The sequence below is a fragment of the Ovis canadensis genome, chromosome 16 (assembly GCF_042477335.2).
Source record: "Ovis canadensis isolate MfBH-ARS-UI-01 breed Bighorn chromosome 16, ARS-UI_OviCan_v2, whole genome shotgun sequence".
In the NCBI taxonomy this organism is placed as follows: Eukaryota; Metazoa; Chordata; class Mammalia; order Artiodactyla; family Bovidae; genus Ovis; species Ovis canadensis.
The window spans coordinates 18,794,602-18,821,019 of record NC_091260.1 but is presented as its reverse complement, the minus strand read 5'-3'; the positions used below and the strand labels follow the sequence as shown (position 1 = coordinate 18,821,019).

The window sequence follows — 26,418 nt, the reverse complement described above, 5'->3', positions numbered from 1 at the left end:
ACACTCTCCCTCCTGCCTTCTGCCTCAGTTTTCCCTCCAGGGATGGTGAGTATCCATCAGCATGAGATCCCTCCCTGGGGTGAGGGTGGGAAAAACAGGCTGAGAAGCTAGAAAACCATCTGGGCCTCCCATGCTGAGCCTTAGGCCCAGCCGTGCTCACGGGAGGAGCTGCCTCCTGGATTACCGGACGTGTGGCAGGTGAGTAGGGTGGTTCTTCATCTGCCGTTTGGGGTCCATCCTTATGTTCAGATCTCCTTGGCAGAAGCCTCAGAAGGAAAGAGTGGAAGGATACTGGCACTAAGACCTCTTCCCAGCCCTTGTCAGTCTATAGCTGTGAGCGTGTAGGCTGACCCCTACAGCCAGCTGACTGGGTCAAGGGTCACGATTCTCACATTTCAGTCGCACCTAGAAGCTGAATCTACCCTCCAGGTACAAATGTTCCCAGGTCAGCTAAGTATGTTTCAGTGTGGCCTCAGATGGAAATTTTTCCATCATCCCGTTCTGTCTCAATAAAGAGAGAAAAATGGGGTGGTGGCCAGAGCCCTGACTTGGAAGCCAGAAGCGCCCATGTTTGTATTCTAATCCCACCACCTCCTGGTTCCCTTTTTTACATTTCCTGGGTTTCAGCTTTCTCATCTGGGATCTGAAACTGGGATACCTTGGAGCATCAGTGTAAAGATGATACAAGATCACTCAGTGAAAACACTGCAGGCAACACCTGGCACCGAGTCGGTGCCCAGAGATACGAGTCCTGAGGATCCAGAAAGAAGAGACATGTCTCAGGATATAAAACCATGTGCCCTCTGACTGTCCCATTGGTCCACGATTTCAGTGATTTTATTTTTTCATACCAAACAGACACATCCACTCAATCAGTGCTAAGGAATTCATTCTCCTGTTTTGGACTCATCAGACTGACACACATAGCTATGAATGGGAAATAACCCGAAGGACCAAAGCAAAGACCTACAGCGTTTTTTGTTGGATGTTTGAACTAATCAGAAGAAAAGAAACTGTTGCCTTTGGGTTTTATGAAATATTGGGACAAGACTGAAGACAGCCATCACTGCTAGCCAGATCCAGACCAGAGCCAGTGCAGATCTGAGAACATACACGTTCTCCACTGGCAGCTCCTCCCGCTGCTACCCAGGTGACTTCAGACAAGCTCTGTGACATCTCTAAGGCCGAGTTTCTTCATCTACGAAATGGAAGTTACAACGATCCCTAGTTCCCAGAGGCTTTCAAAGGCAACATGAGGTCACACAGATCACCTGCATGGCTTTGGTCTGAAGCAGTGTTCAGTAAGTGGCTTCTAAGTGAATGTACCAGAATGTTTTCTATTGATATGTTCTCTCTCAGGTAGGAATGCCAGCTCTAAAACGGCAAGACAAGTCCGGAGGGTGAACATCTGTTCTGTTTACTGCTCGTATTCTGTTTAACTCCTCAGCTGGGGTCAGTTCCTAGACAAGGATTTGGTTTTGTTTATGAACTGTGCTCCCATGAGCAAGACGGTTTCATTGGAAAGGGATAAGATAAACATTGAGAATTAATGAACATGGCGTGTGTGTATATATATATATATAATTTATTTCTTATAAATAATTGTTAAAACCTAGAAGATAGGTCTTGTCATTTTTTGCTATTTTATAAATGAAGAACCAAAGACCTGAGGCAGAGAAGGCAATGGCACCCCACTCCAGTACTCTTGCCTGGAAAATCCCATGGACGGAGGAGCCTGGTAGGCTGCGGTCCATGGGGTCGCTAAGAGTCGGACACGACTGAGTGACTTCACTTTCTTTTTTCACTTTCATGCATTGGAGAAGGCAATGGCAACCCACTCCAGCGCTCTTGCCTGGAGAATCCCAGGGATGGCAGAGCCTGGTGGGCTGCCGTCTATGGGTTCGCACAGAGTTGGACACGACTGAAGCGACTTAGCAACAAAGACCTGAGGAAGTGAAGTCACTTGCCTAAGTAAATTCAAATAGTGAATGAAGTAGATTTTGAACTCAGGTATCAACCCCAAGGCTGTGTGTGCTACTCACTCCCTCCACTTCCTCTGGAATGGATGCTACCAGATTAGCTGTTTGGAATACAAGGTTCTCTCTATCCCAAACCAGAAAGATTACGTATGATACTGGTTAGTCAGTTCCCCGTGAAAGCCCCCAGTATCCATTAAAGAAGCCTATTATCTAGGGCCCCAGTGAATCCTGTTGAGTAAATTGCCTTCTGAAAGGAAAGGGAAAATGAAACATCTGTGGCCTCAAACTTTATACGAGCAATAACTCAAGGGTCTCTTTCAGAACCCAGAGAGGACAACTCCCCACGGAGGCAGGGGCAGTACAGAAGCATGAACCTGGCCAAAGCCAGAAATTCATTAATATCAGCAGAACCCTTCAAAGAGAGAAAGCACAATTTAAATTGGAACACTCTAAAGCAATAACTCATTTTCCAATTTAATTTGCTATTGGCACAATCATTAGAAAGAAGAAACAGGGGCCTGGGGCCCAGTTTACGTAGGAGATAAATCTCTGACCTCCTAAAGCATTTTTTCATTTTGAAAGTGCAGACCCTTGTTCAGCTTGGATCAGAGGATATTAAGATCTTTGAGAGTAAACTTCTTACAGGTGGGAGAAGCTGAGGGCTTACTTCAGAAGGCTGCATCTTTATCAGTAACAAAGGCAAATGTAGAATATAGATCTCAACCAGTGTGCTCGTGTGCGTGCTCAGTCACTTCAGCCGTGTACGACTCTCTGTGACCTCATGGACTGTAGCCCGCCAGGCTCCTCTGTCCAGGGGATTCTCCAGGCAAGAATAGTGGAGTGGGTTGCCATGCCCACATCCAAGGAAGCTTCCCAACCCAGAGATGGAACCCTTGTCTCGTTTGTCTCCTGCATCAGCAGGCAGGTTCTTTACCACTAGCGCCACCTGGGAAGCCCCTTAACCAGTGTGCCTAGCAAAGGCAGGAGTCGATGTTTCCCAGGTCACCTACTCTGTGCAAGCCAGGTAACTGAGGGAAGAGGGCCAGGGGTGGGGAGCGCAGGGAAGAGGAGGGAACGTGCTGCATCGACATGGGGCAGCTGCCCAGTCCCTGACAACTGTCAAGGATGGGAAGGAGGCCCTCATATGACTGGTGTTCTGCATTTTCCAAGACATACGGAGATTCTGTCCATAAGTAAAATGTCCCGATCTTCAAACTAGGGGCAACTGATACAACACTATGCTTTCTTTCATTATTCCTTCTAAACCTTCCAATGACTCTGTAAAGTCAGTCTTTTAAAACCTATTTTACAGGAAATATGGTTCCAAAAAGTGGTTGGTCTAGGGTCAAACAGCCAGCAATGGCTGAAACCAGCACATACTCCCAATTTGTTCTGAGAGGGAGGTGCCCAGGTCTAAGGGGATGAGCTGGGGAGTGTGACTGGCCTGGGGCTGAGTGGAAAATCAGTGCACCAAGAATATCTGTGACCCTGGGTCAGGCAAGGCGGGGATTAGAGAGGTCTGGAGTGCATTCTAGAAATCAGCTGAAAGTACTATCTACCCTGGCGAAAGGATTGGGGATCATGGAGAAGGAGGACCTAATATTTACTGAGCAACTACTAGAAGCCAGACCCCAGGCTCTATACGCATTGCTTTACAGAATCTCCACACAAGGCTGGATATTGTCAACCTGCTTATTTAACTTCTATGCAGAGTACATCATAAGAAATGCTGGACTGGAGGAAGCACAGGCTGGAATCAAGATTGCCAGGAGAAATATCAATAACCTCAGATATGCAGATGACACCACCCTTATGGCCAAAAGCGAAGAAGAACTAAGGAGCCTCTTGACAAAAGTGAAAGAGGAGAGTAAAAAAGTTGGCTTAAAACTCAACATTCAGAAAATGAAGATCAAGGCATCCAGTCCCATCACTTCATGGAAAATAGATGGGGAAACAGTGGCAGACTTTATCTTTTGGGGCTCCCAAATCCCTGCAGATGGTGACTGCAGCCATGAAATTAAGAGACGCTTGCTCCCTGGAAGAAAAGTTATGACCAACCTAGACAGAAGATTAAAAAGCCGAGACATTACTTTGCCAACAAAGGTCTGTCTAGTCAAAGATATGGTTTTTCCAGTAGTCATGTATGGATGTGAGAAGTGGATCATAAAGAAAGCTGAGCACCAAAGAATTAATGCTTTTGAACTGTGGTGTTGAAGAAGACTCTTGAGAGTCCTTTGGACTGCAAGGAGATCCAACCAGTCCATCCTAAAGGAAATCAGTCCTGAATATTCATTGGAAAGACTGATGCTGAAGCTGAAACTCCAATACTCTGGCCACCTGATGTGAAAAACTGACTCATTGGAGAAGACCCTGATGCTGGGAAAGACTGAAGGCAGGAGGAGAAGGGGACGACAGAGCACGAGATGATTGGATGGCATCACTAACTCGATGGACATGAGTTTGAGTGAACTCTGGGAGTTGGCGATGGACAGGGAAGCCTGGTGTGTTGCAGTCCATGGGGTCACAAAGATCAAACACTACTAAGCGACTGAACTGAACTGAACACAACTATTTGAAGATGTTACTATTCCTGTCTTCCCGAGGGCACTTCCCAGGGCAACACAGCCAGCCCAAGGTGAACCTCTTCATTCTAACATTTACTTGAAACACCTGGGCTTTAGGCAAGGAGAGGGCTGGAGCTTCCACTGCCATGTGGTCAACCACCAGCATTTTGTGAATAACAGTCCAGGACAGAAGACCTCACAAATCTTACCAGGGTTATTTTGCACATAGTGAAACTTAGTAAATTAAGATGTCACACAAGCTTTGCTATTTCCACGGGGAGGGACTGTAGCTACAAATCTGTCCCAACGTGCAGGCAAATGGGCTCTGAGCAGATAGGTCATGAAGTTTACTGCTGCCATGATTACGATTTTTTTTTTTTTATTACGATTTTTATTTATTGTTAAGAAAATGAAAGGCATCCAAGGGCCCAGGGTCCAGGGTGGGTGACAGTCCACCTGTGGCTCTGCAGAGACTGGGATTCAGACATCTACCAGGGAAGCAATTTCAGGTGGTGTGAGAGCGAGCCAGGCCCTAGCACCACACTGACCTAGATCCAGTCTCTGCTCCACCACTTACTGGCTGTGTGACCTCAGGCAAGTGATGCCACCTCTCTGAGCCTCAGTCTCCTTATCTGCAAAAATGGGATTGATCATAATACTCACTACCCGGCACATTGGTAGGACTCCCAGGGACACTGGGTGTAAAGCTCCCAGCAGAGCTGGATAGCATCACTGCCATCGCTACTGAAGTACATTCCATATGCAGTTGCCCAGAAAGCCACCTGCTTGACATCCTGTTACTAAAATAGCAGGATGCCTGGACCTCTTAATTTCATCAAAATCATCTGTTGAGTCACAGCTTCAATTAACTTTCCCATGGTTTCACTGGGAAACCATGTATCAGGCCCTTGCCTTTCGTCCCTTCTCCCTGGCTCCACATGATGGAAGTTCACGTCTTTTATAAACCATTCTGACTCTACACAGATAAGTAAATCACCCCTAGAGCCACACACGCAACCAGACTGCAACAAGGCAAGGCTTTCCACAGAGTATTAAGAAGGCAAAGGCTTGGAAACTAAGGAAATTGCCTTCCCTCAATGAGTTCCCTACAGTAGCTGCAATCTGGATCTCCGGTTTGTGAGCTTATTCAACTGTGACCTCAGGCCGTGTCTTCCCAGCACCCCTGGCAGGGTGAGCTGGGCTTGGTGACCCACAGCAAAGGGTCAGTGTGCTTCACATATGTGAAGCTGCTCTTTGCAGGGTTGCTGGAAACCATGGGGCTGGGAGGTGAGGTTCAGGTCAGGGCTGCTTCCTGGGTACAGACAATAAAGCAAGACAGGATATACTGAGAGGGCAGGATGCTCTGAGCTACAGGCTCTATGCTGGGAAACTGCAAGCCAGCTGAGAAAGCTTGTGTGGGACTTGAATTTTGACTGAGCTGTTTGCTCCTTGAGGGCCCCAGCTCTTGAGGATTCATCTTGGTAGCCCCTGGTTTGACTGCAATGGGTGCAAGATAAATCAGTACTTAGTAAATAAATGCCCTTAACTAGTTTCATTCATCTTATTTTCACTACACTCCTATGTTTTTCCAGAAATAATTTAAGGCAGCTTACAGGCTACATGATTAGTAATCACTAACATTTGCTAAGTGCTCCCAATATGCCAGATTCTGCCCTAAGCATTTTATATGGTTTCCTCATTATGTCTTTACAGCAATCTTTTATGATAGGTATTATTATTATTGTCCCCATTTTACAGATAAGGAAAACAGGAACACAGTAAATGGAACATCAGGAACAGACCCTGATACTGAGACTGAGGGCAAGAGGAGAAGAGGGCGGCAGAGGATGAGATGGCTCGATACCATTACTGACTCAATGGACCTGAGTTTAAGCCAGCTCTGGGAGATGGTGAAGGACAAGGAAGCCTGGTGTGCCACAATCCATGGGATCACAAAGAGCCAGACATGACTTAGTTACTGAACCATAACAACAAAATGGAAAAAGGATGAGTATTCATCAGAAGCAGGTGTTACAATAGTGCCTGTACTTGCTGCAGGGGGCAATACCTCGGTGAAAGGTGTTTTAGAAGCCTGGCCAAAGACAGGAACTGGATCCACTGTAACATTCAAGAGTCCAGAAGACAGAAACAAACTGACTGCTCAGAATATGCACAAGTTGCTCCTATCTAATATGTGGTGTTGGAGAAGACTCTTGAGAGTCCCTTGGACTGCAAGGAGACCCAACCAGTCCATCCTAAAGGAGATCAGTTCTGGGTGTTCATTGGAAGGACTGATGAAGCTGAAACTCCAATACTTTGACCGCCTGATGTGAAGAGCTGACTCATTTGAAAAGACCCTGATGCTGGGAAAGATTGAGGGCCGGAGAAGGGGACGACAGAGGATGAGATGGTTGGATGGCATCACTGACTCAATGGACATGGGTTTGGGTGGACTCCAGGAGTTGGTGATGGACAGGGAGGCCTGGCATGCTGCAGTTCATGGGGTCACAAAGAGTCGGACATGACTGAGCGACTGAACTGAACTGAACTGAATATGTGTGGCCATGGGTAAGTCACAAGTCACTTCTTTTTCATCCTCTGGCTTCTTGGTTTTTGGGTTTTTTTTTTTTCTGTTCAAAGAGAGTGATTACAATAATGTCCCCATCACAGAGCAGTTACAAAGGTCAAAGGAGATGATAAATGCAGCAAGCCCAGTGCCTGGAACCCAAAAGCTGTTCCATCAATTACTCACCCTGTCATATTTCTGGCCTTCTCTCTCCTTCCACTTATTGAAGGAGGCATCTTGGAGCATGGATGTTTAACTGTAAAATCATTGGCAAGACTGCCCAGTCAGTTCATTATTGCCTAAAAAGAAGAAAGGAGCTGTGCAAGGCTTTTCAAGCATCCCTGCTCCTAAATTTCATGAGCAGTAGGCAGGTGAATGGTTCAGTGAGTTCCAGTCTGGGTCCTGCTTAAAGCCACGTTAACATGGAAGGTGCCTCTTACTCCCCATTATAGCACTGTGCCCTGGGATGCTCAGGAAAGTCACACTTTCCATAGTCTCCTGCAGCCAAGAAATGCAATTGATTTTCCTGGCCTCGTTTTCATATTTTAAAGAACTGTGTCCCCAGAGCTCCTCAGAGAACTGAAATGGGGAAAATCTCGTCCATATTTTACCATGTAACCCAAAGGCTAATCATGCACCTGACAACAGATCCTGGTGGGACACCTGGTCCAGAGCAGGGCCAGGACCAGACACATGGGATGCAGGATGACACACGTGTGGCCTCTGTGCTTACGGGAGGCTTCAGAAGGCAAGGCAAGAAGCACTGTGATGGAGAAAGCACTGGAAAAGGGGTTCCTAAGCTAGCCTGGGAAGAGATGGAGAAAGGGTAATTCAGGCAGAGAGGACAGTCTGTGCAAAGATATGGAGGTGTGGGTGGTACAGGAAAGATGAAGCTTAGAAGGTAAACAGAGGCAAGCTCAAGGAGGAGCATGGCTGTCAGACTAAAGGGTTTATTGCGAGCATTGGAGAGCTAACAGCTATTTGGTATCTGGTATTCACTGATATGGCTCCATTGTTTTAAAGTGAAATTGGATGGGTGGAGATTTAATTGGAGGGGATGAAACTGGGAGGTAGGAGAACCAGGCAAAGGCTCTAAAAATAGCCCAAACCTAAACAAGTATTCCATGAGTGTCTTCTTCACAGCCCAGTACTGAGTTACTTTGGGAAAAACCAAAAATAAAGAGGGAGAGATAAACAGATAAACTGACTGCCAAATGTATTTCCATGCTTTACAGATCTTGTCACATTTAGGTATCACAAAACAAGATTAGTACCTCATTCTTATAGAATAAAAAGCCTAAAGTTCAGGGAGGTAAAGAGAAGTGGTTCATATGGGGAAAGTCTGTGATAAGGTAGGTCTAACAGGCTCCACCCACTGCTGACCAGTGTGGCTCTACCCTGTAGACCAGGATCAGAAATGGGGCAGGCTCAAACACAGAAAGTGTGTGTTCGTCGCTCAGTCGTGTCTAACTCTCTGCAACCCCATGGACTGTAGCCTGCCAGGCTCCTCTGTCCATGGGATTTCCCAGGCAAGAATACTGGAGTGAGTTGCCATTTCCTTCTCCAGGAATAGAACCTAGGTCTCCTGCATTGTAGGCGGATTCTTTACCATCTGAGCTATCAGCCTGCTGCTGCTGCTAAGTCGCTTCAGTGGTGTCCGACTGTGCAACCCCATGGACAGCAGCCCACCGGGCTCCTCTGTCCCTGGGATTCTCTAGGCAAGAGTACTGGAGTGGGTTGCCATTGCCTTATCCAAGCTACCAGGGAAGCCCCTCAAATACAGAAAGGAAAGACAATTTGTTGCAGCTTGGAATGAGAAGTTGCAGTCTCGATCCAAAGATGACTAATGTGTGCCTAAAGGGTGATCTGTAAACACAGAGCCCCGAGCTCTATTAATATTCAATGATAAATGATGTTGCTTTCAAATCAAATTCATACAAATGGAGGTTTCAGCTGTGTGCCAGCATCCCGGGAACATTAGGTTGGGGGCCATGCCTCGTACCTCCATGAATCACCTACACACCTTCCTCAAGGCTGGGGACACGGTGGCTACTGTCTAAATACATACTGACTGACTGGGGCCACTACAAGAAAAATTACTAAAGGGAGCTACAGTTAGGAGAGTGTCAATAAGTGCACTTCGTATGTCACCTTTTAAAGCTTTAGAGATAGCTGGCTACAAATGGAATTTGTTTATAGTTAATAACTCTCCACTTATTTACTGAAAATGACCCACGCCCTCCCAATAACACGCCCTCCCAAACGACTTTATGGGTTAACTTTGTTTTATAAAAGGCTCAACGAATCATTATTTCTCAGCCTTTTCCAATTTTTTAGAGCATGGAGAAAGGAAAAGGCACGTACATTCTCTTTACAAAAATAGCATAACTCTGATAACCTTACCTGACAAAAATGGTACATACACAAAAAGAAGCTCATAAAACTACATTATTATTAAAGTAACAATTTTAAATAACATATTAGCAAGCAGAATTCAGTGATACACAATGACCAAATAGGAAGTGTAACAGTGAATTAATATTTAAAAGTCTAGCAGTATAATTTACCAGGTTAAAGAAAATGAACCATATGATCATCTCCATAAATGCAGGAAGGGCTTTTGAGGGGGAAAAATCATCAAAATGTACATGGTGAGATGCTAGAAACAGTAGGTCTAAAGTACTGACCAGTGCAAAAATGATATTAGTGTTAGTCGCCCAGTGGCGCCCAACTCTTTGTGACCCCGTGGACTGCAGCCCTCTGTCAAGAGATTTTCCAGGCAAGGATACTTGAGTGGGTTGCCATTTCCTTCTCCAGGGGATCTTCCCAACCCAGGAACTGATCATTTCAAAGAGGAAATAACATAAGAAAACTAACCATACCAAAAGGGAAGCAATATTAGTATTATGGACAGAAGATACAATTATATATGTAGAAAAGACAAAGAGTCAAATTTTTAGAAAAATTATTAGAAACAATAAGAGAAATTGGTAACTGTGTGGTGGCAGATAAAAGTACAAAATTCAAAGCATCTTTATTAAGTATAAGTAACAATAAAAATTAAGTTAGCAAATATAATGGCAGAAAAGGGCCTTTTAGGATACCAACAAAAATTAGGTAAAATACTTTAGAATAAATTTAATAAGAACTGTAAAGATGATTTTAAAGTTTAACTGAGAACCTTAAAAGGAGATTTTAACAAATGCAAAATTAAATCTTATTTGATATCTCTTATGCATAGAGTCTAAAAAATTGTACAAAACAGAAATAGAATTATAGATGTAGAAAACCATCATGGTTACCAGGGGTGAAAGTGAGTGGAGGGATAAACTGGGAATTCGGGACTGACATATATGTACTACTATATAGATAACTAATAAGGACCTACTATCTAGCATGGGGAGCTCTGCTCCACACTCTGTAATGACCTATATGGAAACAGAATCTTAAAAAGAGTGGGTATATGTATATGGATAACTGATCTACTTTGTCGTACCACAGAAAGCAACACAAATTGCAAATCAACTATAGTCCAATACAAATTTTTTAAAAATAAATAGGCTAAATAAAGATGTAGTCCTCTTCAAGTTAATCTTTGAATTCATGTAACCCAAATGTGAAAGTTAACAAGAGTTTTGGGACCTAAAGATACATTAATATGTATCTGGAAAAGTGAGTGTGCAAGAATGGATTGAGAGTTCTTAAAAAGCAGAAGCATACAGATTTTTAATACACAGATTTTAAAGAAGTATTATAGGACTATTAATTGAAACAGTTTGGCATTGTCTCAGTTATCGATACCAAATAATTGTCAGATCCATGGAAGAAACGTGCAGAGAAGTAAACTCAAATGCATATGCAATATCTAAAAAACGTGGCATGTCAAGTCAAACAGGAAGGACGAAGGAATAATCAGATCAACCGTCAAACTGCCATTCAAAAAGAAGGAAAACTGGACTCCTACTCCACTGTTTACAAATTCCAGATGAATCCAAACATTAACATAAAATCACAAAAGTCGCAGAAGAAAACATGAGTTTATGGTGAGAGAAGGCTTTAATTTTTATAGTGTCAAATGTACCCATAATTTCCTTTAAGCCTTCAGAAGCCTGTGATTAATTTGAGTTAAAGCAAAAGTAAGAAATACCGCAGGCTGAAGAAAGAAATTGTACCATAAACAGAACAAAAAGGCAAAGGACAACTGAGAAAATCCTAAACAAATGAGAATGACTAAGTTCTCAGCTTCTGGAAGAGGCCATGCAAATCACCAGGAAGGAACAGCAAATGGTCTCACCAAGCAGGGTCTGTTCCAGGAACGATGCATTAAACAGTCAGCTGGTATGTGGGAAAAGGCACATTCTCATCAGTAATGAAAGACATACAAACTGAAGTAAAGGTGAAGAGCCATTTTCTACCCATCAGATTGATGAAACTTTCTTTAAAATTTAATTTTTTAATTTTTGAAATACAGTTGATAAACAATGTTGGCCAATCTCTGTTGTACAGTAAAGTGACTCCATTATATATATATAGACATTCTTTTCATACTCTTTTCCATTACTGTTTATCCCAAGGAAATATATCTAATCTTCTATATCTAATCTAATCTTAAACTATTAAACATAATTAAAACAGATGCTGGCAACGTGGGGAAAAACACATTTGTAGGCACGAAGGAGGATGTATAGATTATTGGGAACTTTTTGGAAGGTAATTTGGCAAAATTTATTAAAATTGAAGACTCACATTCACTCTGGAAGCTTTTATGATAAAGATTCTCATACCTTACAAATACACTTGTAGAAATATACGAAAGGTGTGTGTGTGTGAACACACACATACTAGGAAATTTACTGAAGCAGAGCTCTTAGCAGCCAAAGACTGAAAGCTAAAACAATAGGGGACTGAGAAAGATTGCAAAAATCCTCAGTCTACAGTCATTGAAAAGTGAAAGTGAACATGAAGTCGCTCAGTCGTGTCCCACCCTTTGCGACCCCGTGGACTGTAGCCCACCAGGCTCCTCCATCTATGGGATTCTTCAGGCAAGAGGACTGGAGTGAGTTGCCATTTCCTTCTCCAGGGGTCGAACCCAGGTCTCCCGCATTGCATGCAGATGCTTTAACCTCTGAGCCACCAGGGAAGCTACAGTCATTAACAAGAATAAAAAAGGAGTCCAATGTGCTAATGTGGAAAGATACCTGAGATACATTATTAAGGGAAAAGAAAAAGCAAGGCATGTAGAATGGTCTCATTCGAGAAAAAGAATGTCAAATGTGCATATGCATATATCTGTATGTGCTGATGTGTAAGAAAGCGCTTCTGGATAGAAACACAAGGCGATGTTCCTGGGCTATTCAAGAGAGCTTTCTACAATATGGTGACGCCCTGTAAATCTGTCCCATATGGTAGCTGCTAGGCTTATGTGATTATCGAGCACTTGAAATGTGGCTTGCGTGACTCAGGAATTAAATTTTGAATTTTAGTTTATTTTTATTAATTTAAATATATATAGCCACACATGGCTAGGCTAGAAGCTTCCAATTTGGATAGCACAGACATGGACAATGGATAGTTTGGATGAAAGGATTATGGAGAGAAGGGGAGATATTTTTTCAGTTTTTGTCTTTCTATACCGTTGGAATTTTGTGCATGTACTATATAGTTTTTTATAGTTTAAAGCAGATTTTAGTTATCTTCAACTTCTTATCTGTGTAAAGTTTTCTCTACCCAGCAATCTGAGTGCTCTTCAATGGGCATTTCCTACACAAAATCTCCAAAACTTTTGCTTTATTTATTTCTCCCAGTTTTATTGAGATATAATTGACATATAGCACTGAATAAGTTTCAGGTGGACAGCATAATCATTTGACTTACATACCTTATGAAATGACTGCTACAATAAATTTAGTGAACATCCATCATCTCGTATGAATACAAAATAAAAGAAAAAGTTTCTCCGTGTGATGAATACTCTTAGGATTTACTCTCTTACCAACTTTCACATGTAGCATACCGCAATGTTAATTATATTTACCATGTTGTACATTACACCCCTAGTATTTATCTTTTTATAAATGGAAGTTTGTACCGTTGAGTACCTTCATGCAATTCTTACTCATATTTTAAAAGTTACTGACCCCTAAGTTCCCAGGGTTGATAGTCACAGTAGAGGATTCAGAAGTGAACCAAGGGTGGTGTCTGTCCTCAGGAGCCCAGGCTTTCGTAGAGCCAGAGAAAACACATGTAAGAAAACAACTGCAAGGAGGAGGTCCAGCTGACAAAAACTCCCCCGCGAGTGAGGTCCTGGAGGAAGAAAGGGGCAGGACCACAGCTGACAGTGGGGAAGCGAGGAGGGGCTATTAGAACAGGCTTCACCCGGAAGGGGATGTGTGAGCCAGCCTATGAGATGAAAAGGTACATGCTAGACCATGGCAGAGAAGAAATCATTCAGGGCGGGAGAAACGGCTGTTTGGAGGAGTGGATGCAGGATAGGGCAGAGTGTGTCCAGCATTCCATGAGTAATTTAGGTTGGTGGGAGGGGTGGGAAGTGAGAAAGGAGAGGAGGCTGAAGAGATGAGAAAGAGGTTCTGAGGACCAGGGTTAGTAGACTTAAGAGTTTAGATTTCACCCTGAAGGCCAGGGAAAGCCCCAGAAGGGTTTTAAGCAGCAGGGGAAGGTGGTCACACATGACTCTCAGAAGAGACAAACACTGGCTAGGACTTGGAATGTCAAAATCAAAGACAAGCTGGAAAATGAGGGATGCAGTTGAAATACAAACATGACTTATTTTTATCCTACCTATAAAGATAATAAAGCTATTTATGGATTTAAAATTGCATTGTGTACATTTTACTTTGCCCGTGAACAATCGCCTTTGATCCATTAAGTGTTATGCAGTACCAAGGGAAAAGAAAATTCAAGAGAATTCATTTTGCCCACTTTCTGTGACTATCTCGTATTTTATCAAGTCCCTTAGGACCTTGAGAGGTCTTGTTTTTACCTTTACTAATTTTTCTAGGGCTTCAAATCTCCAGGAGACAGCTAGGATAAGAAACTGAATATTCAACAAATCTGATATGTCACGGTGGGGTGACAGGGGCATAATTCCCATTTTAAGACCAATAAATACAGTGATAAATCCTAGGCCAAGGTTTTCTCAGCCTCAGCACTATTGATATTTTAGGTAGGGTAATGCTTCATTGTGGGGAGCTGTCCTGTTCATCATAGGATATTTAAGGCCACAGCATCTCGGGCCTTACTTAACCCACTAGATACCAGTAGCACAGATACAGGCAAACACACACACAGACTGGTGACAACCAAAAATGTCTCCTGGGGAACAAAGTCATCCCTGATGGAGAGCACTGCCTTAGAACATCTCAGACGGAAGCGCCCTTGGGGACCCTCCCACTCAACTTCCTCCTGTTACAGATGAGAAAACGGAAGCTCAGAGACTAAGACTAGAAACCAGGTTTCCTTACTCGGGTTAGAATATTTTTTAGAGATCAGATATCTTTTTTCTTAGCCTCAGAGAAATGCAATTTTTTTTTAAGTGTTGGAGGAATTCTAAATATCAGTTTCACATGGATGGACCTAACGATTATCATACTAAGTGAAGTGAGACACAGAAAGACAAATATCATATGATATCACTTATATATGGAATCTTAAAAAAAAAAAACACGACAGAAATGAACTTATTTACAAACCAGACTCACAGACAGAGAAGGAACTTAACGGTTACCAGTGGGGAAGGAGTAGCGATAGGGCTAGACTGAAGGGAGGGGTTAACATGTACACACTGCTGTGTTTAAAATAAGATAACTGACAAGGACCTACAATCACAGGTCCTTGCTGGCTATCCATTTTGAATATAGCAGTGTGTACATGACCTTCCCAAACTCCCTAACTCTCCCTCCCCTCCAGCAACCATAAGTCCATTCTCTAAGTCTGTGAGTCTCTTTCTGTAACTATCCCTTCCCCACCAGCAACCATAAGTTCATTCTCTGAGTTTGTGAGTCTTTCTGTTTTTGTAAGTAAGTTCATTTCTGTCATTTGTTTTTAGATAAAAGAATTTGAAAAAGAATTGATATATTTGCTGTACACCTGAAACTAAAACAATATTGTTAATCAACTAAGCTCCAAAGTAAAATGAAAAATTGAAGAAAAAAGATAAGAAAAAAAATAAAGCAAATTTAGTTTCATCTAGCTGAATATTCATTTGTTTTTCCTCTCTCCTCTGTTTTTACCTCTCTCTCCTTGATATAAATTATTCAGCCTAGAATTTCTATTTACTTGTTTTTCTAGATACAAATGCTAACAAAATTAATAATAATAGAAAAGATTATGAAAACATCCATACTTCTCTAATTCAATATTTTTCATTTGTTAGCAGTGAAGAGGTGAAGGGGAAGATGTCCAATATATATATTTGAGTGTCTGTGTGCCAGGCACTCTGCCTGGCACATCCTAAACACAGTTATTACAACAACCCTCAGAGGTGGGCATTGGCAAGCCTACTCATATTCCTAAAGAGGAAACTGAGGCTCAGGGAAGTAAGGTGACATGCTCACACAGCTAGTGAGTTCTCAAACTGGCATTTGAACTCAAGTCCGTCAGACTGTATAGTGAAACTGAGCTCAGGTTGTGGAGACTTAGAATGAGTTCACGATTACTGCCCAAGAGAGAGCTGAATCCCTTCAGAGAAACAAACTCCCCCGCAGTTGTTCGGATCACAGAGCTGAGGAGCTTGCCAGCATCTCCGGGAGGAAGCCAGGCCTCTGTGGCAGTTGCTATGACGACGTTTCCTTATAATTATAGAACATGGTGGTGACACGACAAAGCTCACAGACAATCACTTTGTTAGGACCTGTCTTCCTCTGACAGTTCCAGGAGCTTAAATATCATAATTTTTTTTAAGTCCCATTTAAAAGAATCATGCAGTGCCGCAGCAGAGGCCCAGAGGGTGAGGAAGTCAGGAGCTTAACCCTCCCCCTGTGTGAGGGGACCAGGAGGCAAGCCACATGGCAAGCCATGAGGAAAATAGCATTTCTCCCTCGGGAAATGTTTGCTTCTCTTTTTCCTTTTGGATCAATGCTTTTAGGACTTGGCCAAACAGGGTATTTAAAGAGAAGAAAAAAAGAGAGCCAAAGAAAACTTGGCCTAATGCTTGGCAAATAACAGGGATAGGCAGCAAAATTTTAGTATTCTAGTAAACCACTTTTCAGTTTAGTTTAATTTAGCCAATTCCCCATATGTGCAGGGTTTCCTGATTTGGAAGCTGATACAGACAAAAGGACACACACACAAACATATATGCACATCATAGACAAACATACCCCTCTGAGCCAGAAAGCCTGACTCTGTACCTTATTAGCTGTGTGACGTTGAGCATCTTAACTAACCTCACTGATCCTCAGTTTCCTTACCTGTACATCAAAAACAATGCCTACTTCATAAGCTAGAGTAAAGATAAAATGGAAAATGACTAGCAAACTACACAGCACATAATAAGAGCTCAATGAAATCAATTAAGTAAAAACAATAATTTTAAAAATCTTGTTTCACTGTCCATGAACGTCTATCTTCCTTTTATTATCCCAGCAGGGGATGTGAGAAAACTCTACGAAGCCCTTCACTACTTTCAGCAATCCAACCAGGTATCACGGGAACTCTAGGTGAAGTCAACGTGCCATCTCAGGGGAGTGATGGGTGCAGGAAGGGCTAGGACTCTGGGACTCCAGATGAGAAGGTGACTTGGGGAATCAAGGGTAAATTTCAGAAGGAGGTGAGACCTGGTCTGGGTCACAAGGCAGAAGATGTCGGCAATCGAGCCAGAGGAAACTGCATGGGCAAAGACCAGGAGAAGTGGAAGGAGAGGTGGTTTTGTAGAGCTGAGAGAGGCCTGAAGCACTCAGACACAGGGAGTGGCGGAGGGGCGAGCAGCAAGGGCCAGCTCTGGGAGAGCCCGCCGCCGCTGCTGCTGAGTCGCTCAGGCGGGTCCGACTCTGTGCGACCCCATAGACGGCAGCCCACCAGGCTCCCCCGTCCCTGGGACTCTCCAGGCAAGAACACTGGAGTGGGTTGCCAGAGCCTGCACTACCATGCTAAAACCTCACGCTGTTGCCGACAGGATGTGGGGGCCACCAAGGATTTCTCAAGCAAGATCTGATGGTTGTCTTAACTACACAAAGGTGGAAAGGCGAAGGTGGGATGGAACTGGAAGGTCAAAAGCTGGCCTGGTGGAAAGGGTGGGCGAGGAGAAAGAACTGAGCCAGGCTGTTGAGAAGGAGGGCCTAGTGAGATGGAGCCAGCTGTGGCTCCCCACTGAGGCCCGCCCTAGGTGGGAGCATTCCATCCAGTCGCGTGACCAACTTCCCAAAAATGAAACAGGAGGAAATTCACGTTCCTGAAGCTTCTGTGGGGTTTTTGTTATCTCATTTTGTCCTCAGGCCAGGCCTATGGTGCAGACAGCGTTGTCTTATTTTACAGCTTGGGAAATGCAGGTTCAGAGACCTGAAATGACTTGCTCTAGTTCATATAAACCCACAGTGTCAAACCTCCAACCCACGGATTTCCCCTTTTCCGTACTGCCCTTCACCCAAGTGTGCTGGTTAACTGCCCTGGGCTGGGAAAGGAGGATGATGCCTGATTCAGTGTTTGCTCATTTCCATGGTATAAATATTCCCCCGAAGCTTGCTTACATACTTGCAACAGTTTAACAACTGGTGTGCAGACTTTAAATCGGCCAACTCCCTCAGGAGTCCCACAGGAAATAAGAATATTCACTAAATTCTAGGAGTCTTCTATACCAAACTCACTAGCAAGTAACTTGCTTTATTACAGCATTTATGTGCCAGTGTTTGAATCAATGAGAATGAGAAGCTGGCAATAACAGCAGCCCAGTCATCAGGCTCTGGAGGGGAGCTGTTAACCGCGTCAGCCAGGGCTTGCATGCGCCTCACACCCTGAGCACATTCCGCCTGAGACAGCGCCACAGACGTTTTCTCTCCCAGGGACATGTTTTGTTAAAAAAAAAAAAAAGCCACATTCGCTTTTCAATTCTCAATAATATATGTTTTTCAAGGTTACTCCAATGGTACAGTTTCATGAGGCCAGGAGAAAGCACCCAGCCATAAACATCTTTGTTCTGATTTTCAATAAAACCCTAGCCAGGAGTGCAATAATAAACATCAAACACTCTTACAGCCTTTTTTTTTTTTCCACCAAGCACTCACATGCAAATTCTCTTCATGCCATTTAATGACTCTGCTCCTAACCCAGCAGGCAGTGTTTTTAATAACTTACCTAAAGTGTTTCTCAAAATTAAAAAAAATAAGAGAGCAATAAAAACCGAGACAACAGATAATAAAGTAAAATCGCTTATCTCCTTTTGCTGCTGTCAGCAAATATTAGAATCCCATCAATGGAAGGCAGCCCCTGGGATTTTGATGAAAAACTGGAAGAAGCAAATGGCAAAGCTATAAAAGAGGTCTCACCTCCTGGGGAATGTGATATCAGGAAGAGGACATCTATGAGAATGTGTCATCAGCAAGAAGCTTAGAAGCAAAAATATGGCCCCAATTTTAAATAAATACATTGAAAATGAGTCAGCCAGAGCTCTGGTGTTTATCACCATGGAGTTCTTCCATCAACCATGGGGTTTTTTGTTTGTTTGTTCATTTACCTGCCTATTTACTAAAGATGTCATTTGGTGCCTAGGGTGGCCAAGCATTCACTAGGCTTTTGGGGTGCAAAGATGAAGATAGTGGGAGACACAGCGGGTAAACTTGATGCCAACAGTGTGTCACTGGAAGGTTATACAGCAGGTGTGGGAATCCCGAGGCGGAAGGACAGACTGCACGTGGGTAGGCAGGCAAGCCTTCACAGGCAGGGCCATTTGAGTTGGGTGCTGAGGGGTGAGAAGGGAGTTGGCCCAGTGGTGGAGGCAGATAAGGCAGTTTGGTTGGAAGAGACAGCATGAAAAAGACGGGGAGGCATACGACGTATGTTATGAGGAAAGGACCAGGACTTTGGGCAGGTGAGGGCACCTGTGGGAGGAGGCAAATGAGCAGGGCACCCGTGGAAGCCGTGGGATGTTGGAAGGACAGCAAATGCATCGTGTCTGTATGCATCCATTCATGCATTAGGAAGTCTTCCTGTGGGGAGAGAGGAGAATGGGCAGGAGGGGCTGAGAAAGGAGGCAGCGGGAGCTGAAGGAGGCTGGGCCAGCAGATGACGAGTGGGACAGAGAGCAGCGCAGAAAGCGTGTGACCGGAGCCCTGCAGGCGGGAGAGGGGCCTGGGCTCTGCCGACTGTGGACGGGCCATGCTCCTGGGGAGACTGGCTCTGGTACTCCCCCGGGTAGTGCTGGGGGGAGGTGAGCAGAGCGCTGGCCTGACACAGAGTGCCAGCATCCCCAGCCTTTGGCCAGAAGAGGAAGAGCAGAAGGCGAGAGGCAGCTCGCTGGGCTCGGCAGCAGCCCCTGCCTGTGATTCTCTGGTAGCCGGGCTCCCCTTCCCCTGGCGGCAGCTTCCCTCACCCCTTACGCCCAGCCAAGGCCCCTGCTAAGGCCTGCAAGTACAGCCTGGCTCCACAGCCTCCTGGGCACGGAACTCGGGAGAATGCCCAGCCTCTGTGAGCCTGTTTGCCTCACCTGCGGCCAGGGTGGCAGTCTCACCAGCCTGGTGTGCTGGGGTCATGCAGTGCGATATCTTACATAGTGCCAACCACAGGTCAGGTCGAAAGCAGAGCACAAGCCTCAGATGGTGAGTGCACCGACAAGTGGATGGAACACTAAGTCAATATCCTGTAATATTAGTCCCGAGGCTTCAGCTGGGTATCTGTTTCTGTTTGTTTTATTGGTGTGCTGTTGCTGCTTGTTTTTAGCAACAAGCCACAGACACCAACTCTTTAAAAACTGCTAGCTTCTCACTTGTAATTCCCCGCTACCAGTCTTATGTAATGTGTCCATTTGCCTGACAGGAATGGTGAGGTCTGGTCCCTTTGCACTGATGCCTCCCTTGCACTCTGCATTCTCCCCACTGACTGTGCTCAGGGTCTGGTCTGCAGGCACCCTCAGGATCTTTCCCCACGTACCTGGACACCCTCCAGTCTGCGTTTGCCCAGGTCATAGCCACCAGGGGCAGGTTTTCTGAATCCTGACTGAGGATGTATCATCAGGGTTGGATGCTGAGGCAGTCCCAAGACTGGGTGGGGCTCAAGTTGCAGCTCACCTGACACTCACTCTATGCTATACCCTCTTCTGAGAACTGAGAACACATGAGTGGGCCACCGCGACCCTACCCTCCAGGGACCAGGGGCTGAAGCCACCGGAGTAGCGGCAACACAGTAGTATGCACGACCCCCTGATGACCTGCAGAGCTCAGAGGGGGCATCAGACTCGGAAGATCAGGGGAGGCATCTCAGAGGAGGTGACCCTATCAGGACACAGACAAGAAGTTGGTTGGCATCTTCTTGTCTAAACCACACATTTGCAAGCTCCTCCAGAGCAAGGCTTTTGTCTTGTACCTCTGTGTGTCTCCCAGCAACACATCCAGTGCAGCACAGTGCAAATTTTATAAAGACAAAAACAAAAGGGGAGAAAGGGCAGAAAGGGAGGATGTCAGGCAAGCCACAGCTGGGCAGGGTGTCATCGAGGTATAGCAGAGAAAATAGGTTAATGGAGCCATAGTTCTGGGTTCTTATTTGTCCTTAAATGTCCTTGCTGCGTGGCCTTGCCAAACACTTCACTTCTTTGAGCATCTGTTTTCTCATCCATAAAATGGAGGTAATAATAAGAGTAGTGATAATATAATAATAAAAGTGGTACTGATAATAATAAGAGTAGTAGTACATAAGGTTGTCATCAACCTGAAAAGTGGATATAAAGGCATTTTTAACAAGTACTAGGATTATTCATGTTATAACTGATGTGTTGAGAAGTAGCTTACCAAAAAATACTGCCTGCATTCCCCAAGAGGCAAAGAGATGGCCCCCAAGGTCACTGTAGAGAGCTAAAGGCAGCCTATGGGTTCTGACATTGAATTGGCTACTCTTAGAAGAGTTCCTCCCAGAGAAGGCAATGGCAGCCCACGCCAGTACTCTTGCCTGGCAAATCCCATGGATGGAGGAGCCTGGTAGGCTGCAGTCCATGGGGTCGCTAGGAGTCGGACACGACTGAGAGACTTCACTTCCACTCTTCACTTTCATGCGTTGGAGAAGGAAATGGCAACCCAGTCCAGTGTTCTTGCCTGGAAAATCCCAGGGACAGGGAAGCCTGGTGGGCTGCCGTCTCTGGGGTCGCACAGAGTCGGACAAGACTGAGCGACTTAGCAGCAGCAGTAGAACAGTTCCTCCAGGTTTATCCAGTCACTTTCCCAGGAGGAAAAGCCAGGAAAGGGAAGACCAGGTCTGTCTCAACCAATTGTCAAAATCCAGCTAATTAGGCGGGAAACTAAGAACCCAGGATGAAGGAAAGAGATCCGAACAGGAAGAGAATAAAATGATCATTCATTGAGAACTAGAGTGCTCCAAGAACTTACACTTCGGGCTGTCTCAAGACTGTGTCTCAGTTAATTGATGAGGAATCAAGAGCTCAGAGAGGTGAAGAGAATTCCCAAGGTCATGAAGCTAAGAGGTGACAGGGACATGACCTGAGTTGCCAGGTGAATCTAGTCCCAAAGTACAGGTGTTCCCTAGAATACCTCTCCTCAGCTTAGCACAGCTTCCAAATGCAAGACTCAAGTTTCTTCTCTCAGGTGAACCTGGGGACAAACAGCTCCTTTCACAGCAAAAAAAAATCAGCTTCAGAAGAAACTCCAGCTCCCAGGACTAAGAAAGAAGGCAGGGCTTCTCTCTGCATGCCCCCATCTTCTCAAAGAAGCCTGATGAACATTCTCGCAAGTCTGTGACCCTTGGCAATGACTGCAAGAGCCTTCATGTTAAAAAAAAAAAAAAAAATTCCAGGCGATTCTTTTTTTTTTTTTTTCAGGCGATTCTTTCAGTCTTTCTCCATTCCTCTCTCCCTCCCTGCTCTCTCCTCTCATTCTCTCTCAAGGTACAATTGCTATGAGCTGATCTCCCCAGCTCAGATTTGAGCTGTGAAGTCACAAGCTGTTCCACCTCCTCGAAGGTACTGGGGATAAGGGTCAGATGCATCTTTGTCATCCCCATGGTTACTTCTGCCATGGGTGATATCCTGGAGGGGGCGCCTGGCCATTGTTTATCAGCCTTATGCTCTCTGAAATGAACTGGGAATTTTCTGACTTTAAGCTCCAGTTCCCTAGCCTCAATTTCCATCCTGAGCTCCAGACAAGTTACATCCAAGCGTGGCCAGACTGCCTCCTCCCCCAGCCACCTCTCCCATGGTGCCCGCATGCCCTCCACTCAACGTGTTCCCCACTGTCCAGTCCCCCATCTCCTATCCAGTCAGCCAAGCCAAGCACCCAGAAGCTCCTGATGGAGCCCCTGATTCTCCAACCAGGAACAAGTCCTGGAAGTTCACCTCTATAACAGCCCACCTGGATGCCTGAGTGCCCCTGCACCTGACGCTCAGACCGTCAGACTCCTCTCAGTCACCACCAGCCTCCTCCTTAGACTGTGGCATCAACCATCACCCCAGTAGAAACATCCTCCACGCAGCCCAGGGGAAGCTCTCAGACCCAGAGAGATGTTATGGGGAGGGAGGTGGGAGGGGGGTTCATGTTTGGGAACGCATGTAAGAATTAAAGATTTTAAAATTTAAAAAATAAAAAACCAAAAAAAAAAAAAAAGGAAGTGAAAAGCTGGTCAGATGGATGCTCGCAGCTTTACAAAAGCAAACAAATTTGCTCCATTCCTTCCATTTTGTTCCAAGCGGCAGGGCCCTCCCCCCACACCAGTGCTGACAAAGGACTGACCCCGAATCCCAGCACCCTTTTTTCCCACCGCCAGGACCAAATGAGTCAAGTTGTGGGGGGCTGGGGGACGGGCTTCCATAGGCCCTGATCCCTGGTGAACTACTCATTTTTTCCTGGCTGACTCATTTCTGTTCTAACCCATAGTTACCTATGGCAGGCTGCGTGGGTGAACAGACAGTCCTGGCCACTTGCTAGTGGGGGAGCAGGTTGCATTGCTGCTCTGAGCTAAAGATCCTCTTGAAAAAAAAAAATGGGATTATATCAGCCTCTCAAGGACCCATGGGCCTCATGATATGGTATGATGTTTACCATATGATAAAACAGCCACATCACCAGAAGTTGCCAACAAAGAGGAAACAAAAATTAAACAACGTGGTCCCAACGCCACTGCTGATGACACAGCCACAGATGACACTGAGACATTTCTTTCCTCTATATACTTGCAGTTTTTTCATAATTCCAATCATAGAAAACATACAATTTTAATCTCTGCTTTTTTCACTCAACCTCCTCTATAATAAGTATCTGCCCAAATTATCACATGTCTTCATAACCATCACTTTAAATGATTGCTAAATAAGGATTAATTCTGTCAAAAACTGTAACACTCTATTTGGTAAAATGAGCAAAATTTTTAAATGCTTCTAATTTTTTTCTGATTATTGTAATAAGTCATGCTCTTGTAGAATTGGGAATGTAAAAGAAAGAAGAAAATATCTCACGAGCCCATATTTCAGAGTAAACTACTCGCCCCGCAAAAGTGGTTCTTAAAAAATTGTTGAACTACTTCATCCTACGCATGTGGTCTTACATATGGAATCATGAGGAAGTTGCTGGAAACCTAGCATTGTTTCCAGTGCTTTGAGTTGACAAATAACACTGCAGTAAACACCTGTGCTCATGAATCTGGACGTATTTCTGATGATCTCTGCTGCTAGGAGGACAGGTCAGCTTCACTCCCTGGCCTGGTCCCCCTACACTGTGTACCAAGACACTCCCACCCTCCCCTCATGGCTACCTGCTGGCTCTTGCAGGTAGGCACCTACATGCAGTTCAGGCCAGGTCCAAGTTCACTGGGCCCATGCTGCTTGCCAGACACTAAAGCCATAGTCAGAAATAAAAGCAATCCTTGCCCTCTAAGAGGGGGTCAACATCCAGGGAAGTCCAACATGCTGGGGGATGTACACAGAGGTGCCATGCTCCCTCCCAGGCTCACACACCCAGCTGCTGTAATACAGATTCAGCAGGGAGAAAGACAAGGACAGGAGCAGACCAGCATACATATCCACATACATACTCCAATCCCCAGACAAGCAACCAAGGACTGTTTTCGCGTCCAAAGCCCCTGAGCCACAGTTGACACGAAATAGCTGCTATTAGTCATGTACTTCATCTGCTTTGCATGTATTCTGTACGTCATCCTCACAGTAACCTTCTGGTATCTCCCTTTAATAAGTGAAGTTTACAGACTTGCTTGTACTTCCCAAGTGGCTCAGTGGTAAAGATTATTCACCCGCCAATGCAGGAGACGTGGATTTGATCCCTGGGTCAGGAAGCTCTCCTGGAGAAGGAAACGGCTACCCACTCCAGCATTCTTGCCTGGGAAATTCCATGGACAGAGGAACTTGGTGGGCTACAATCTATGGGGCTGGAAAGAATCAGGCATGACTTAGCAACTAAACAACAACAACTGCCTTGCTTGTGGCCACATGGCTGGTATGAGGCGGAAACAAGAGCTCAAGCCCAGCCAGACTGCTCCAGCATCCTTCTACAGAACCACTTATTCTACTGCCTCCATGGCAGATTTTGCCTCCAAAACATTTTTCAGGTCTCTAATCCACTCACCATCCTTCTCAAAGCCACTACTGGTGTTTGAACATGGACAAATGCAGTAGCCCAGCAGTCTCTGCATGTTCCCTCTTGCCCACTACACTCTGTTAATCATGTAAAAGCCAGTCTGCTTTTTCCAAAAACCAACTGTAATCATGTCCTTCCTTTACCTGAAGTCCTTCTAGGGTATCTTCATAAAAACCCAAATTCCTCCTTACAGCATATGAGGCCTAGGATTGTCTGCCCTCTGCCTGTTTCTCCTGCCTCCTCTCTGCCTGCTCCCCACCCCTCTCCCAGAGCCCAGATTCACTGCCCTTATGCCTATTCAGTGTTGGGTCCAACTCCCCTCCAGCCTCAGGGCCCTAAATCCTACGTGACTTCCCCATGGTGCTTTCCTGAGGTGCCTCCGTACATCTTTGCAGAGCAGGTCTCATGGCTCCCTCATGCAATTCATCACAGTGATATATACTCCTCAGTTCTCCTAGTGACCCCTCCACCAAGAAACAGAAACTCAATCATCTAGTTTTCACCACTAAGTCAACTTTTCTCTCCCTTCGTCATTTTTGTACTCGTTGCAATCAGCCACTGTCTACAATTTATGTTTCTTTACACGTTTCCATCACATTTCCTGGAGACTGTGATGGAAAGGCAGAGAGACAGGGACCAGAGGTAAAAGAAGAAATGAGACACATTTAACAGTTATCGAATTGTCTGAACATGTCGGGGCAGGAGAAAGGCCAATTCATCCTCAAGAGGCGGAGTTTTGTTATTTGGCTAGACTCAGTGACTCGTGTGCAGTCTTCCTGTTACACCATCACGACACTGACCGTAAATTCGGCGATTTTCGGCACCCGGAACTTCCCTTTGTTCTTCTGTTCAGGCTGATATTCTGTTCTTGTCTTCACGATCACCTAAAATGATCAACCAGTGTTAGCACACATAAATACTTGGAAGAGTTTTCTCTTCCTTTTTTTTTTTTTTAGTAACTAGAACTTACTATATATTGCATAAAGATCAGAAAACACACACTTCCTCAAACACACACAAGAAAATTAAAAATTCAAATCATCCATAATATTTTCCCATTCCAGCAGAGACAACCATAGGTCACAATTCTGGTCACACCTTTTCAGATGTTTTTACATGCATATATATGTATTATATTGTATTTATGAGCATATTCAAAAGCAGAGACATTACTTTGCCAACAAAGGTCCATCTAGTCAAGGCTATGGTTTTTCCAGTGGTCATGTATGGATGTGAGAGTTGGACTCTGAAGAAAGCTGAGTGCTGAAGAATTGATGCTTTTGAACTGTGGTGTTGGAAAAGACTCTTGAGAGTCCCTTGGACTGCAAGGAGATCCAACCAGTCCATTCTAAAGGAGATCAGTCCTGAGTGTTCTTTGGAAGGAATCATGCTAAAGCTGAAACTCCAGTACTTTGGCCACCTCATGTGAAGAGCAGACTCATTGGAAAAGACTCTGATGCTGGGAGGGACAAGGGGCAGGAGGAGAAGGGGACGACAGAGGATGAGATGGCTGGATGGCATCACCGACTCGATGGACGTGAGTTTGAGTGACT

At 44.8% G+C, this 26,418-nt stretch overlaps 1 protein-coding gene across 1 annotated transcript in view; it reads right to left on the bottom strand.

Moving 5' to 3' along the window:
- The window catches only part of NSG2 (neuronal vesicle trafficking associated 2), a 71,320-nt gene that overhangs the window by 26,557 nt on the left and 18,345 nt on the right, over window positions 1–26,418 (bottom strand). Inside the window, exon 2 of the mRNA XM_069556178.1 lies at window positions 25,666–25,749. Within this exon, the coding sequence (XP_069412279.1) occupies window positions 25,666–25,749 (84 nt within the window). The remainder of the gene's footprint in view (window positions 1–25,665; window positions 25,750–26,418) is intronic.